The 15,607-nt window shown below is 46.9% G+C and overlaps 1 protein-coding gene across 6 annotated transcripts in view; it reads right to left on the bottom strand.

The window, feature by feature from the left end:
• The window catches only part of ELP1 (elongator acetyltransferase complex subunit 1), a 132,162-nt gene that overhangs the window by 54,045 nt on the left and 62,510 nt on the right, over positions 1-15,607 (bottom strand). For all 6 annotated transcript variants that reach the window (XM_038401408.2, XM_038401409.2, XM_043515481.1 and 3 more), the window contains one exon: positions 1,820-1,893. In XM_038401408.2, the coding sequence (XP_038257336.1) occupies positions 1,820-1,893 (74 nt within the window). The remainder of the gene's footprint in view (positions 1-1,819; positions 1,894-15,607) is intronic.

Genomic DNA, 15,607 nt, shown 5'->3' with positions numbered 1-15,607 from the left:
TCAGCAACCACACACCAGAACCACTAACCCAGGAACCTATCCTTGCAACAAAGCCCGTTGCCAACTCTGTCCATATACCTATTCAGGGGACACCATCATAGGGCTTAATCACATCAGCCACACTATCAGAGGCTCATTCACCTGCGCATCTACCAATGTGATATATGCCATCATGTGCCAGCAATGCCCCTCTGCCATGTACCTTGGTCAAACTGGACAGTCTCTACGTAAAAGAATAAATGGACACAAATCAGACGTCAAGAATTATAACATTCAAAAACCAGTTGGAGAACACTTCAATCTCTCCGGTCACTCGATTACAGACCTGAGAGTGGCTATCCTTCAACAAAAAAGCTTCAAAAACAGACTCCAACGAGAGACTGCTGAATTGGAATTAATTTGCAAACTGGATACAATTAACTTAGGCTTGAATTGAGACTGGGAGTGGATGAGTCATTACATAAAGTAAAACTATTTCCACATGTTATTTCTCCCCCCTCCCCCCCACTGTTCCTCAGATGTTCTTGTTAACTGCTGGAAATGGCCCACCTTGATCACCACCACAAAAGGTTTTCCTCTTTTCCCCCCCTCCTTCCTGCTGGTAATAGCTCATCTTAAGTGATCACTCTCCTTACAGCGTGTATGACAAAACCCATTGTTTCATGTTCTCTGTGTGTGGATATAAATCTCCGCACTGTATTTTCCACTGAATGCTTCCGATGAAGTGAGCTGTAGCTCACGAAAGCTTATGCTCAAATAAATTTGTTAGTCTCTAAGGTCCCACGAGTACTCCTTTTCTTTTTTGCGAATACAGACTAACACAGCTGCTACTCTGAAACCAGTTTTAAAGAGAGTTACATTTGGGTTTAAAGATAACAGTGTATTGGTCGCAGATAGAGCTGGGCAGATTTTTTTCCCCATGAATAATTTATTTGCCCAAAAATTCCTTTTCAGATGAAAAATATTTTCACGAACTCAGCAGTTTCAGACACCTAAATGAAAAAAATTAGAAAAAGTCCAAACAGTTCATTGACGTTCTTGAAGTGAAACTTCTCAAAATTATATTTCACTTTGAAATTTAGCCAGGAGTTCTTAAAATTTTTTTTAAAAGTAAAAAACATACCCAAAAGCATAACCAAAAAAAAAAAAAAATAAAATCATTTCATTTTGGAGAGGAAAAAGTGAAAAATTTCATTTCCAAGTTTAACCCAAAATCATTCCCCCTCTGCCCTGATTTTTTGGTTCAATAGCTGGAAAAAAAAATCAACTATCTATTCAGCTGTAGTGTCAGGTGCTTTTCTATTCCATTAGAACAGTGACATTTAGCAAGGTTTTATTCCATGAGACAGTCTTGTCGTCTAGGATAAGTTATAATTATGGGGAGGGGAAGAGATGGTATTTCTCCCAACTTGTTCTGCAGTGCTACTCACAGTGAATCAAGATGACCTACATGTAATTTGCCTATTGTCGTTCCTGTCCCCTAACCTCTACCTAGTTGTCTGTCCTTTTGATCAACAAGCTCCTTGCAGTAGGGACTAAAGCATGTAGCACAAGCTGTACATAAATAAGAGAAATGTTGAGATGGCTCTGCTTGCAGGTGGCAGTTACCTGGAGTGCCCAAATGCCAGAACTGGTTTGTCTCCACTTGCTAAGTCAGAACTCTGAGAACTCTCCTGAAGCAGTCCCCCTTTCAGTCTAGCTTAATTCCCTCATTCTGCAGGTCCCGGTCAATATCCCACCAGGACAGTGCCACCCTCCTCCAGCTGCTCACCCCACAAAGCCTGGGGGACGCAGGCTGATACACATTAGTGACACTCACCTGTCCAACCACTTCCGAATCTGGGCCAGAACGAGGGCTCGGTGGTGAACAGTCTCCAAGTTTCCTCTTGGCATCTAAAAAATTAATCCCAACAATAATTCCTCCTAAGTATGCTAAGAGCTCTGCACCTCAAATCCTGGTCAGGCCAGGCCAGCAATCCCCAACTTCCCTTCACCCCCAATGAGGGAATGGGGGCTTCACTTTGACTGCAAGGTGAAGGGGAGGCAGGACCTTCACTTTGAAGAAACAGTTTTACCTTTATCTAAGAGATGGTGTCAATATCTTTACAGTTCAGTAAGACATCCCCCCTCCACAAAGGCTGCAGAAGGAGAAGGAATGTGATGGAGCCAAACATCACAGTGCTGTGCTAGTGCAAGAGACGCCAGAAGAAAAGTAACCCCAAGAGGAGGTTGAATCTCAAGGGGAGACTCAATGCAAGCAGAGAAAAGCAGGAAGCAGACCGTGTCAATGCCCAGGAGAGTCCAATCTCTGAAGGGTTTGGTGTCAACGACGTAAAATGCTATCAACACTAACAGGACTGCAACAGGCAGATAGTGTTTTCCTGGAACACCCCACACTACTACTGTTGGCAAAGGCTGGAGCAGGCTCTGCCGAGTCTCTGAGGCAGGCAGCTCCTTACTCTGCCGAGACAGATAGGAGCTGGGAGTAAGTCTGTAATGAGAGGATCTAGAGCATGGGCTGAGCAGGGTCTGAGACAGGAATCCTCCAGCAGCCCAGCCTGGGAAGAAGGCCTGGGCTAGCCTTGTTCTCCTACTGGCAATGAAGTCAAGCCCTAGGAAGGGGCAAGCTGCACAGGCATTTGAGCGAGCAGGTTTCCTCGACTTTACAGAAGGCTTTGTCATGTGTCTGACACAGGTTCCACAGCTGCATGGCTTTTCCATAAAACTGAGAAGAGATTTAAGGGAGAAACGTGACACATTCTAATCAAGCCAGGAACTGCTTCAGGGAGCAACTTTCTCGGGCCCTGGGTTCCAGCAGCTCATTCTCATTGCTGCCAGTCTGGTCTTTAGTGTTCCTTTTACTGGACACTAACAGAAGCCTTTGGGACAAAGCATCATAAGAACAGCCATACTGGGTCAAACCAATGGATACACCAATATCCTGTCTTTTGACAGTTGCCAGTGCCAGATGCTTCAAGGGATGAACAGAACAGGGCAATTTATTGAGTGATCCATCCCGTCATCCAGTCCCAGCTTCTGGCAGTCTGAAGTTTAGGGATACCCAGAGCATGAAGTTGTGTCCTTGATCATCTTGGCTAATAGCCATTGATGGACCTATCCTCCATGAACTTATCTAGTTATTTTTTGAACCTAGTGATATTTTTGGCAACAAAAATATTATATTTCACAACATACCCTGGCAACAAGTTCCACAGGTTGACTGCGTTGTGTGAAAAAAGTATTTCCTTATGTTTATTTTAAGCCTGATGCGTTATAATTTCATCGGGTGACAGAAGGGGTAAATAACGCTTCCTTACTCACTTTCTCCAAACCAGTCATGATTTTAGAGAGTTCCGTCTTCTCTCCCCCACCCATTTAGTCGTCTCTTTTCTAAGCTGAGCAGCTCCAGTCTGTTTAACCTCTCCTCCTACAGAAGCTGTTCCAGACCCTTAATCATTTTTGTTTCCCTTCTCTGTACTTTTTTTTCCAATTCTAATACATCTTTTTTGAGATGGGGCAACCAGAACTGCACCTAGTATTCAAGGTTTTATGGATTTATATAGTTGCATTATGATATTTTCTGTATTATCATCTATGGGGTTTATGACATGGTTTGCTTTTCTGACTGCCGCTGCACATTGAGCAGATGTCTCAGAGAACTATCCACAATGACTCCAAAATCTTGCTTGAGTGGTGGTAACTAATTTAGATCTCATCATTTTGTTTGTAGAGTTGGATGATGTTTTCCAATGTGTATTACTTTACACTTATCAACACTGAATTTCATCTGCCATTTTGTTGCCCAGTCACCCAGTTTTGTGAGAGCCCTTTATAACTCTTTGCAGTCAGCTTTGGGACTTAACTGTCTTGAGTAATTTTGTAAACTTTGTCACTTCATGGTTACCCCTTTTCCCAGATCATTTATGAATATTGAAAAGCACAGGTCCCAGAGAGATTCTTAGGGGATCCTGCTATTTACCTCTCCACTGTGAAAACTGACCATATATTCCTACCCTTTGTTTCCTATATTTTAACCAGTTACTCACCCATGAGAGGATGTGGACGTTACTTATTGTAAAACTAGAAGTTCTTCAAGATGGGTAGTCCCTATATGTATTCCACGTGGGTACGCATACATGCCATGAGTCTGGAAATTCTTTCAAGCAGTGTCCATTGGCCCACACGTGTGCAGTAGAGCTCCTCATGCTCCTGACAGAGCCAGAGGGTGCAGGACAACCCCTCTCCTGTTCCTCCTCTTACCACAAAACACAATAGGATCCAGAGCAAAGGGGATGGAGGGCAGGTAGTGGAATACAGATAGGGACCATACACCTCAAACAACTTTCAATTACAGTAAGTAACCACTACTACTTCGAGTGACGGTCCCTATGTGTATTCTACACGGCGGCAATTGGCAAGCCGTGCTCTGATTGTAGGTGGGTGAGAGGAAGCCATCAGCAAAGATGCTTGCAATACTGCTGATCCCACAGCTGAATCTGCAGCTGAGGCATAAACTAAAGCGTAACGTGTAGCCAACGTGTGGCTAGAACTCCAGGTGGTTGCCCGGAAAAGGCCTTGTAACAGGATGTCATATGGGTATGCTGTGAAGGTAGCCTGGGCTTTTGTGGAGTGAGCTGTGACACCCTCCAGGGGGAGGGGTGTGTGCTGACCTGTAGCACTCTAGGATGAATCCCAAAACCCACTTGGAAATCCTTTGGGAGAATATGGCTTGCCCATGCAATCTCTCTGCCATGGGGATAAAAAGTCTTGGAGACTTTCCAATTGGTTTGGTTTGCTGCAGATGGAATATCAGGGCATGCCAGACATCAAGAGTGAAGTCTCCTGTCTTCAGCAGAAGTGTGGGATTTTGGAAAAAATACAAGTGAATACTTTGACTGATGTGGAATTCAGAAACAATCTTGGGGAGAAACATGGGATGTAGATGAAGGGAAACCTTTTCCTTGTGAAAAACTGTATACAGAGGGTTTGCCGTGATGGCTCTGAACTTGCTGACCCTGTTGGCTGAAGCAATAGCCACTAAAAATGCAACCTTCATGGACAGGATGGTCATGGAACACATTGCCAAGGGCTCAAAGGTTGGTTTGGTAAATGTTGACAAGATGAGATTAAGGTCCCATTGAGATGCAGGTTTGATCACCGGTGGGAAGGACCTAACTAGGTCCTTGTACTGTAGTTGGATGAGTAAAGACAGAATGTCTGTCCACCAGAGGGAAGACAGGCACTAATCGCTGCAAAGTGGACTCGCCCTGATCTAATGGCGAGACCTGAGGTACTCAAGGACAGAAGATAACCTAAAATGATGGGAATATTTGCAACAGCTGGAGAACATGGACTGAGCTGTGCCAAGGCTGACATGCCTCCATTTGGCCACATAGCAAGTTCTAGTCACATCCTTCCTATTTTGGGTAACGATAGCCTGAAAAGGAGCCAAGCAGGAATGTTCTATTTCTGATGCCCATCCCAACACCAGGCCATGAGATGGAGTGAGCCCGTATTAGGATGCTTGATTCTTCCCTTGTCCTGGGTCAGGAAGTCAGGATGGGGCTGATCTTGATTGGAGGGCAGGCAGATATTGGCAGAAGCTGCAGGAACCAGAACTGCCTGGGCCAGTAGGATGCTAGGAAAATCATGGTGTTGACATTCTCAGACATCACCTGGATATGCAGTGAGCATGACTGGAAGGCAGGCTCTCAGTTCTAGTATGTTGATGTGGGCCTCCCCTGGGGTTCAGGGACCTTGCGCAGTGTGGTTGTTCAGGTAATCATCCTACCCCAGGAGAGAGGGTTTCATCACAATGGTGGCAATGGGGGTGGGACTATTGAAACGAAAGCCCACCCTCACCTTTTCCAGGTTCAACCACTAGTCAAGGGAGCCAATCGCTCTGGTGGAAATGGTCACCATACAGCTGAGGTGGTCCTTGTCCGGTAGGTAGATCAAGTGGACCCAGTCCTGGAAACATTGCAAATGAAGCCTGGCAAACAGCATCACGTAGGTGTACGCAGCCCTATGGTTTAATAGCGTAAGGCACCTTCGCACTGTAGCTCTTGCTCTGTGGATAACGCATGCAACCAGGATGCTCATTATCTGAAATCTGTCTGCAGGGAGCAATGCTCTTGCAGAAACAGAGACCAAAGTCACTCCGATAAAGTTGATCATCCTTATGGGTGACAAACGGACTTCTCTGTTTATACAAATGCCTGGGGCTGCAAGGAGCTGTATGAGAAACTCTGTTGTCAACCTGACCTCCTAGTGGGAGTGGCCTACCAGGAACCAGTTGTCTAGATATAGGAAAACTGTATAGCCCTGGTGTCTCACAGGGCTGCCACCACAGAAAGGATGTTTGTGAATACTCTGGGTGCTATCACTAGTCCGAAGGGGAGGACTTGAAACTGGAAATGTTCCTGCCCCACCATAAAACGCAGGAATCTCCTATATAAGGAGTAAATGTCTATCTGGACACAACCATCCTTCATGCCAAGAGCTGCAAACCACATCTCCTTCTGAAGGCAGAGAAGAGGAGGTTACTCACCCTGTGCAGGTTTCAGAGTAGCAGCCGTGTTAGTCTGTATTCGCAAAAAGGAAAGGAGTACTTGTGGCACCTTAGAGAGTAACAAATTTATTTGAGCATAAGCTTTCGTGAGCTACAGCTCACTTCATCGGATGCATTCAGTGGAAAACACAGTGGGGAGATTTATATCCACACACAAAGAACATGAAACAATGGGTTTTATCACACACACTGTAAGGAGAGTGATCACTTAAGATGAGCTATTACCAGCAGGAAAGGGGAGGGGGGGAAGGAGGAAAACCTTTTGTGGTGATAATCAAGGTGGGCCATTTCCAGCAATTAACAAGAACATCTGAGGAACGGGGGGGGGGGGGAGGGGAATAACATGGGGAAATAGTTTTACTTTATGTAACAACTCATCCACTCCCAGTCTCTCTTCAAGCTTAAGTTAATTGTATCCAGTTTGCAAATTAATTCCAATTCAGCAGTCTCTCGTTGGAGTCTGTTTTTGAAGTTTTTTTTGTTGAATAGCCACTCTTAGGTCCGTAATCGAGTGACCAGAGAGATTGAAGTGTTCTCCAACTGGTTTTTGAATGTTATAATTCTTGATGTCTGATTTGTGTCCATTTATTCTTTTACGTAGAGACTGTCCAGTTTGACCAATGTACATGGCAGAGGGGCATTGCTGGCACATGATGGCATATATCACATTGGTAGATGCGCAGGTGAATAAGCCTCTCATAGTGTGGCTGATGTGATTAGTCCTTATGATGGTGTCCCCTGAAGAGATATGTGGAGAGAGTTGGCAACGGGCTTTGTTGCAAGGATAGGTTCCTGGGTTAGTGGTTCTGTTGTGTGGTGTGTGGTTGCTGGCGAGTATTTGCTTTAGGTTGGGGGGCTGTCTGTAAGCAAGGACTGGCCTGTCTCCCAAGATCTGTGAGAGTGATGGGTCGTCCTTCAGGATAGGTTGTAGATCCTTGATGATGCGTTGGAGAGGTTTTAGTTGGGGGCTGAAGGTGATGGCTAGTGGCGTTCTGTTTTCTTTGTTGGGCCTGTCCTGTAGTAGGTGACTTCTGGGTACTCTTCTGGCTCTGTCAATCTGTTTCTTCACTTCAGCAGGTGGGTATTGTAGTTGTAAGAATGCATGATAGAGATCTTGTAGGTGTTTGTCTCTGTCTGAGGGGTTGGAGCAAATGCGGTTATATCGTAGAGCTTGGCTGTAGACAATGGATCGTGTGGTGTGATCTAGATGAAAGCTAGAGGCATGTAGGTAGGAATAGCGGTCAGTAGGTTTCCAATATAGGGTGGTGTTTATGTGACCATCGCTTATTAGCACCATAGTGTCTAGCAAGTGGATCTCTTGTGTGGACTGGTCCAGACTGAGGTTGATGGTGGGATGGAAATTGTTGAAATCCTGGTGGAATTCCTCAAGGGCTTCTTTTCCATGGGTCCAGATGATGAAGATATCATCAATGTAGAGCAAGTAGAGTAGGGGCATTAGGGGATGAGCTGAGGAAGTGTTGTTCTAAGTCAGCCATAAAAATGTTGGCATACTGTGGGGCCATGCGGGTACCCATTGCAGTGCCGCTGATTTGAAGGTATACATTGTCCCCAAATGTGAAATAGTTATGGGTGAGGACAAAGTCACAAAGTTCAGCCACCAGGTTAGCCGTGACATTATCGGGGATACTGTTCCTGACGGCTTGTAGTCCATCTGTGTGTGGAATGTCGGTGTAGAGGACTTCTACATCCATAGTGGCTAGGATGGCGTTTTTAGGAAGATCACCGATGGATTATAGTTTCCTCAGGACGTCAGTGGTGTCTCGAAGACAGCTGGGAGTGCTGGTAACATAGGGCCTGAGGAGGTAGTCTACATAGCCAGACAATCCTGCTGTCAGGGTGCCAATGCCTGAGATGATGGGGCGTCCAGGATTTCCAGGTTTATGGATCTTGGGTAGCAGATAGAATACCCCAGCTCGGGGTTCCAGAGGGGGGTGTGTGTGTCTGCGCGCGCGCTGATTTGTTCTTGTGCTTTTTCAGGGAGTTTCTTGAGCAATTGCTGTAGTTTCTTTTGGTAACCCTCAGTGGGATCAGAGGGTAATTGCTTGTAGAAAGCGGTGGCTTGTAGAAAGTCGGAAAGCTACCTAGTAGCCTCTTGTTCATGTTCCGACCTATTCATGATGACGACAGCACCTCCTTTCTCAGCCTTTTTGATTATGATGTCAGTTGTTTCTGAGGCTGTGGATGGCATTGTGTTCTGCATGGCTGAGGTTATGGAGCAAGTCATGCTGCTTTTCCACAATTTCAGCCCGTGCATGTCAGCGGAAGCACTCTATATAGAATATCGTATGTATGATATCGATGTTGTTTGCATGGCACCAATTCCAGAGCTTTACAGCTTCTGTGCAAAGCATGTGAGAGCGAGCTCCTCCCTGCCTGTCCACATAGAACATGCAAGTGATGTTTGTCATTATCCATACATGTTGGTTCCGGATCAATGGGAGAAAGTGATGACAGGCGTTGCGTATGGCTTGAAGTTCTAGGACGTTTATGCGTAGGGAGGTTTCAGTTGAAGACCACAGCCCCTGGGCTGTGTGGTGGGAAATGTGTGCCCCCCACCCTGTGAGGGATGCACTGGTAGTCATTATGAGGACTCCAGAGCATCCTGGAGAAAGGAACTCCCGAGCAGAGGTTGGAGGGAACTTTCCACCATAGGAGAGGGTCTTTGACTCTGAAACGTATGGATAGAAGCTTGTTTAGTTCGTGTACATTCGGTCTGTAAACCGTGGCCAACCAAGCTTGGAAGCACCTCATGTGTAGTTGTGCATTTTTGACCATGAAAGTGCACAAGGCCATGTGACCTAATAGTTGTAGACAGTCTCGAGCAGTGACCTGAGGACTGTTGCGAAGTTTCGTGGCCAGTAGTTTTATGGTGTTGAAGCGGTCGAAAGGGAGAGATGCTAATCTTGTCCGGGAATTGAGGTGTGCTTCTATGAACTCCATGTGCTGGGTAGGAGATAATGTGGATTTGTTTTTGTTTATTTGTAGGCCGAAGGATTGGAAGCAAGCTATGATGAGCTGCGTGAATCGAAGTGCTTCGTCGAGCGTTGTGGCTTGGAGGAGACAATCATTGAGGTAAGGAAATATTATGACCCCTTGTCTCCTGAGGTAGGCAGTGACTATGGCTAGGAGCTTGGAAAAAACTTGGGAGGGCGGTGAATAGGCCAAAGGGTAGCACCCTGTATTGAAAATGTGTCAAACTAAGGGTAAAGTGAAGGAAACGTCTGTGGGCCGGATGTATAGTCACATGAAAATAGGCATCCAGTAGGTCGAGGGCTGAAAACCAATCACCCTCCTCCAGCGCTGGGATTATGGTGGTGAGGGTCACCATTTTGAACTTTTGCTTTTTGATAAATTTGTTGAGCCTTCTGAGGTCGAGGATCGGTCACCATCCCCCGGTTTTCTTTTCTGTTAAGAAATAATGGGAATAATTATTTGTTGTTCGGGCACGAGTTCCACTGCTCCCAATAGGAGGTGTTGTACTTCTTGGAGGAGCAGTTGCTAATGAGAGGGGTCCCTTAGGAGGGATGGGGAGGGTGGGTGGATAGGAGGCAAGGATATGAAAGGGATGGAATAGCCAATAGTGACGATCTTTATGACCCTTTGCCATTGGTGGGAGAAGGGCCGTAGGCGGTGTCCAAAAATAGAGACATGGGGCACAAGCGCTGAAGTGGAAACGTTGTTTTCTATACCCTTGACCAAGGCTTCAAATCTGCTTATTAGTCAGAGGGGGTTGAGACGCTGCTGAGGAATTGGGGCGGTGACGCTGGTATCGAGTCTTTGGCGTTGCTGCTGTTGTTGCTCATGTGACTTATGGAATTGCTGGGTATAGGCGGGGTAGCGTGGGTGCTGGTAAGGTTGATATCTATATTGCCGCCTTCTGGTCGTAGAGGTTTGAAGTCCTAGGGACCCGAGAGTTGCCCTGAAGTCCTCCATTGAGTGAAGTATGTCGTTTGTCATAGAGGCAAAGAGTTTGTCGCTAAAGAGAAGATCTTCAATGGTACTCTGGACCTCTTGAGGAAAGGAAGAGGAGGAGAGCCATGAAGCTCGGTGCATGACAACTGCTGTAACAGTAGATCTTGCTGCAGTATTGGCTGCATCGAGGGCTGCTTGAAGAGCAGAACGTGAGATGATTTGTCCCTCGAAAATTAGAGCCATAAATTGTTGTTTCTTTTATTCTGGAATGTCATCAGTAAAAGTTCATAAATTTGTTGTAATTTTTGTGGTCATATTTTGCCAGACCGGCAGTATAATTAACAATCATAGAATATCAGAGTTGGAAGGGACCTCAGGAGTTCATCTAGTCCAACCCCCTGCTCAAAGCAGGGCCAATCGCCAATTTTTGTCCCAGATCCCTAAATAGCCCCCTCAAGGATTGAACTCACAACCCTGGGTTTAGCAGGCCAATGCTCAAACCACTGAGCTATCCCTCCATCCAAATGTGAAATTGTAATGTAGAAGATGTATATACTTTACATCCGAGCAGATCTTAATCGCTTACTGTCCTTGTCGGATGGGGTGGAGTGGGGAAAACTGGTGTTTGGTCTTTTGGTTGACTGCGTCTACTACCAACGAGTTTGGCGCTGGGTGAGTGAAAAGGAATTCAGAGCCCTTGGAAGGGCTAAAGTACTTGCAGTCCGCTCGCTTACAGATAGGTAGGCTTGCAGCGGGAGTCTGCCAGATGGCCGTAGCAGGTTCCAAAGGGCTGTGCTGATCGGTAATGCAATCCTAGAAGAAAAAGAGGGTTGCAGGATGTCCGTTAACTCATGCTGCTGTTCAGGAAACTCCTCCAAGCTAATTCTTAACTCACTTGCAACTCTTTTGAAAAGATCTTAAAATTTTGAAAAATCGTCCGAAGATGACGGGGGAGGAGGAAGTAGAGCTTCATCAGGCGTAACAATTGGGTCTACTGGGTTGGAGGCAGGTTGCGACTGATCCTGCAGTTGTGATGGTGCTGCCTGGTCCCTTACGTCACTGGCAGGTTCGTCAGCTGGCAGTGGTGGGCAGGTGTCGCGCCTGGCTGTGGTGGTATAGCGAGTGTGGTCTCGAGGGCAAGATGCCCATAGAGCCCAATATTGCCACTGTGGTGAGAAGCGGATGGGTGGTGCCATCCAGGGGTTTACACACCAAGGGGCAAGATCCTGAGAGTAGGACGAGGTGATTTTTCTATGACCTCTATTGACTGGGGTCTGATGATGGTGAAAACTCCCCCTGAAGACCAGCTTCCTCATCACTGGAGGAAGGCTGTCCGGACCCTGACTGAGCATTTGGAGAGAAGCAGGTATTAAGTAGGGGTGACTACAGGATGGGTGACACCAGTAGGTCCCTTGACTGTGTAAATTGGGGTGCTGGAGCTCCTCTGTGAGGTGAGGGCTGTGCAAGAGAAATCTGCTGTGAACAAAGGTTCCTCTGCACCAGAGTCCTGAGCATTGTTTCACTGCCAGTCAGCTCAGTGGGAGACGGTGCCAGCAGAGCAAGAACAGCCTGCGGAGGGTCAGGCACATCAACATGGGTTGGCACCGCTTCCGTCGCGATGCTGAATGGTGCCATGAGAGAGGCAGGCAACTGGAAGCCTGAAGCCTCAGCACCAAAGCTTTGTACTACTGCCGCAGCCGCAGGGGGGTTTCGCCCGGCGTGTCAAAAGTGCTCAACTGGGGAAGCACCGGGAGGGAGGCTGTAGATCTGCCCGGAGAAGTCTTGTCCGGCGAAGAACTCTTTGCGGGTAAGAGGGTGCTGTTTTTTTTGTCTTTCTTTGAGGCGGTGGGAGGGAGGGGGGCTGCAGCATGTAGTAGAGTCGGCGCCCAGGTCTGAAGCTGACCCTAAAGATTTCTGAAGGAGGAGAAGTTTTAATCTCAGCTCCATGTCCTTACATGCCCTGGATTTAAGTTTGCTGCAGTGGGCACATTTTTGGACTTCCCCAAACATTTTATACAATTTGAATGGCCATCCGAAAGAGGGATGAAATCCTTGCAGTTACAGTAGCACTTAAAGCCTGGGGAGCTTTAAGGCATGTCGGAAGTGGCTGCGTCTGACAAATGAAGAAATTTTTTTTTATTTTTTTTTGGTAGTTTTAGAGAGAAAAGGACAGGAAAAGTGGTATCTAAGTACTACTGGTAACAAACTAATAGGGAAGGTATATGCACGAAGGGAGAGAAAGTCTCTAACGAGCCTTCTGAGCTCCATCTCAGGCCGGGGATGGTAGAGAAGGAACTGAGGAGATTGGTCACACATGCATACTATTAAGGTACACTCAGAGCGGGGGGGCAGGCTCTGCACGTGCGCGACCGGTACGAGTACTACTGTAAAAATCTCTGAGCGAAGGTGCAGGGACGCACCAACACCTGGAGTGGAGCACCCACAGGGACACCTCTCAAAGAAGAATTATTGATGCCAATGTAATCATGTGGAATTTTGAGTTTTGAATAAAGATGCTGAGTTGCCGAAAGTCCAGGATGAGTCTCCATCCTCCATCTCTTTTGGGAATTAGGAAATATGGAGAGTAGAACCCCCTCTCATAATACTGAGGTGGGACGTTCTCTGGAGGAGGGATTCTGCTGCCTGTTTAAGAATCATGAAAGTGGTCCCTGAAAGGGCACGTGAGAGGAGGGAAGGAAGGTAACACTATGGAATATCCTTCCTGAATAATCTCCAAGACCCAACTTGCCCATTATGATCATCCTCCAACTGTGGGCAAATAGCATGAGAACCCCCAAAAATGATAGGAAAAGAGGGGGTGGCATCAGCGATGCCAGGTTGAAGTGGTCCTTAGCAAGAGCCTGGGAATGGGCAGAGGTCATGGCAGAAGAGGGGGCTGAGAAGCGAGGCCTCTGAATGCCCTGCCATTTTTGTGGAGGCTCAACGGGGTGCTGGTAATAAGATGCATGAGGAGGGGACAGCCTTGGTCTATAGGACTGTCTCTGGTGTTTCCTCTTGGGGTCTGGAGTCTAAATCCCCAGTCAATCTCGAATCCTTTACTTAATACATGGATTTGTCTGTTCTTTCATTAAAGTGATTCAACTCCTCAGAGCAGAGGCCCTGGAGGTGTTCTGGATCTCCCTAGGAAATCCTGACAATAGTAGCCAAGAATCCCTTCTCATGAGGTTCTGCAGGCTGTGTCTGCTGCATCCACTATGGCCTGGAGAGTGTTTTTTGCCACTAGCTTGCCCTCCTCTTTGAAGGTCTTAAATTGGGCTCTGTCCTCCATGGGAAGTCTCCCCATAAAGTCTGCAAGCTTGGAATAGTTATTAAAATCATATTTTCCTAACAGAGCCTAGTAGTTAGCAATACAAAATTGCAGGCCTGCAGAGAGGATGACCTTTCTCCACAGGAGGTCCAATATCTCTTTGAACCCTTGTCAGTCAGTGTGTCCATTTGATAGTGTGACCTGGCCCTTTCCTTAGCTGCCTGTACCACCAGTGAGTTGGGGCTGGGGTGGGAGAACAAATTCAGCTCCTTTAGTGGGGATGAAATATCTTCTGTTGGCTCTCTTCGGTGTGGGGGCATAAGATTCCATATCACTCCGGATGGTTCTAAGATGGCCTCATTAACTGGGAGGGCCACCTTACTCGGTACCTCCGGTTGCAGGATATCCAAGAGCAAGTGTTGAGTGCCCTGGACCTCCTCCAGTGGGATCTGGATGTCACCGACAACTCTTTGCAGTAGTTCCTGGTACTATGGTCATCCACCAGAGATGGAGAGGACAGAGTGATGGCTTTGTCCAAGGATGAAGAAGAGACAACTATTAGAATCTGCAGGTCCTGATCAATGTCTTCCTCCACATATACTGATGGATCCCTAAGGCGCCCCTGGATGCCTCTGCCCATGGACCCCAATGAAGCCAGAAGGAGGGGTCAGTCAGCTATAGGGTACCCAAGGAAATCAATACCAGCAGTTCCTGGGGAAGCCGTATCGGGAGGGATACTGAATGTGACTCCCTGAATGTCTGTCATGACTCAACTGTCTCCCTGCAGATACTGGAGAGGCTAGCACCTCCAACTCATCTGAGTCTGAAAATTGCTTCTCCAGTAGTGGTGAGGTCATCTGTACTGGAGCACTCCTGCCAAAGGGCTATAAGTGGGATGGCTCCTGGGACACCAGAGTAGCATCCTTCTCTGGTGTAGTAATATCCCTCAAGAGGGCTAGGCTGGAGAAGCAAGGAGACTGAAGATGAGGTAAGACTATATCCTCCAGTGTTGTGTAAGTCTCCATATGCCCCAGTGCCAGCAGTCAAGTCTGATGGAACCAGTGCATCCCTGGAAGCCCAGTGGGTCTCGGACAAATTAGATGGTATCAGTGATAAGTGAAGGCCTTGCTGAAGCCCTAAGCACAACTAATAGTATGGATCAAAGACCGTGAACCAGAGTAGGCCTGGCCTCAGCAGAATCGCAACACACTAGGTATTAGCTAAAGTAAGCACATTCCTGAGAGGATGGTACAAGAACATCCAGATCTCTCAAGTAACTGTGTAAACACATTCCCAAGAGATGGTACAGGAACCCACTGGCTCCTCATATGACCAGGATGGGATGACAATGGAGGAGGATGTTTTGTTCAAACTAGCAGGTACAAGAACAAGGGTGGCAACTAATGACATCTGGAGTATGACACAACTTGTTTGTATCGATGTATAAAAGAAGAAGCCAGAGGAGGGGCATCTTTCTATTGGCAGAGGGGAAAGCATCCTGTTATGCTGACGGAGCCTTGTCACAGGCATACATTTGTTAGTGTCCTGTGACCTGGTGGTTAGGGTGCTAGTATTTTGTTTTGCTCACAATGAACCTGGATGAGCACCTTTGCCACCAAACCAAGCCTGTGGTCTCTCTCTCTATGAAAACATCGAGGCCTGCTGAATCCACATGCTGCACTTCTCCTAACGCAGCAAACACCAGAGCCCCAAGAATAGCAGCACTAGCGGCATTAACAACTCTGCAGCACCAGCAACGCTCCATAGCGCTAACAGCTCATAGACAGAGCCGGCGGATGTCATTCCTTATGCTTTGATACTGGGGTGATCATTAG

Source organism: Dermochelys coriacea, chromosome 5 (genome assembly GCF_009764565.3).
Source record: "Dermochelys coriacea isolate rDerCor1 chromosome 5, rDerCor1.pri.v4, whole genome shotgun sequence".
Classification (NCBI taxonomy): Eukaryota; Metazoa; Chordata; order Testudines; family Dermochelyidae; genus Dermochelys; species Dermochelys coriacea.
The sequence above is the reverse complement of the archived record's forward strand: the minus strand, read 5'-3'. Positions and strand labels throughout refer to the sequence as shown.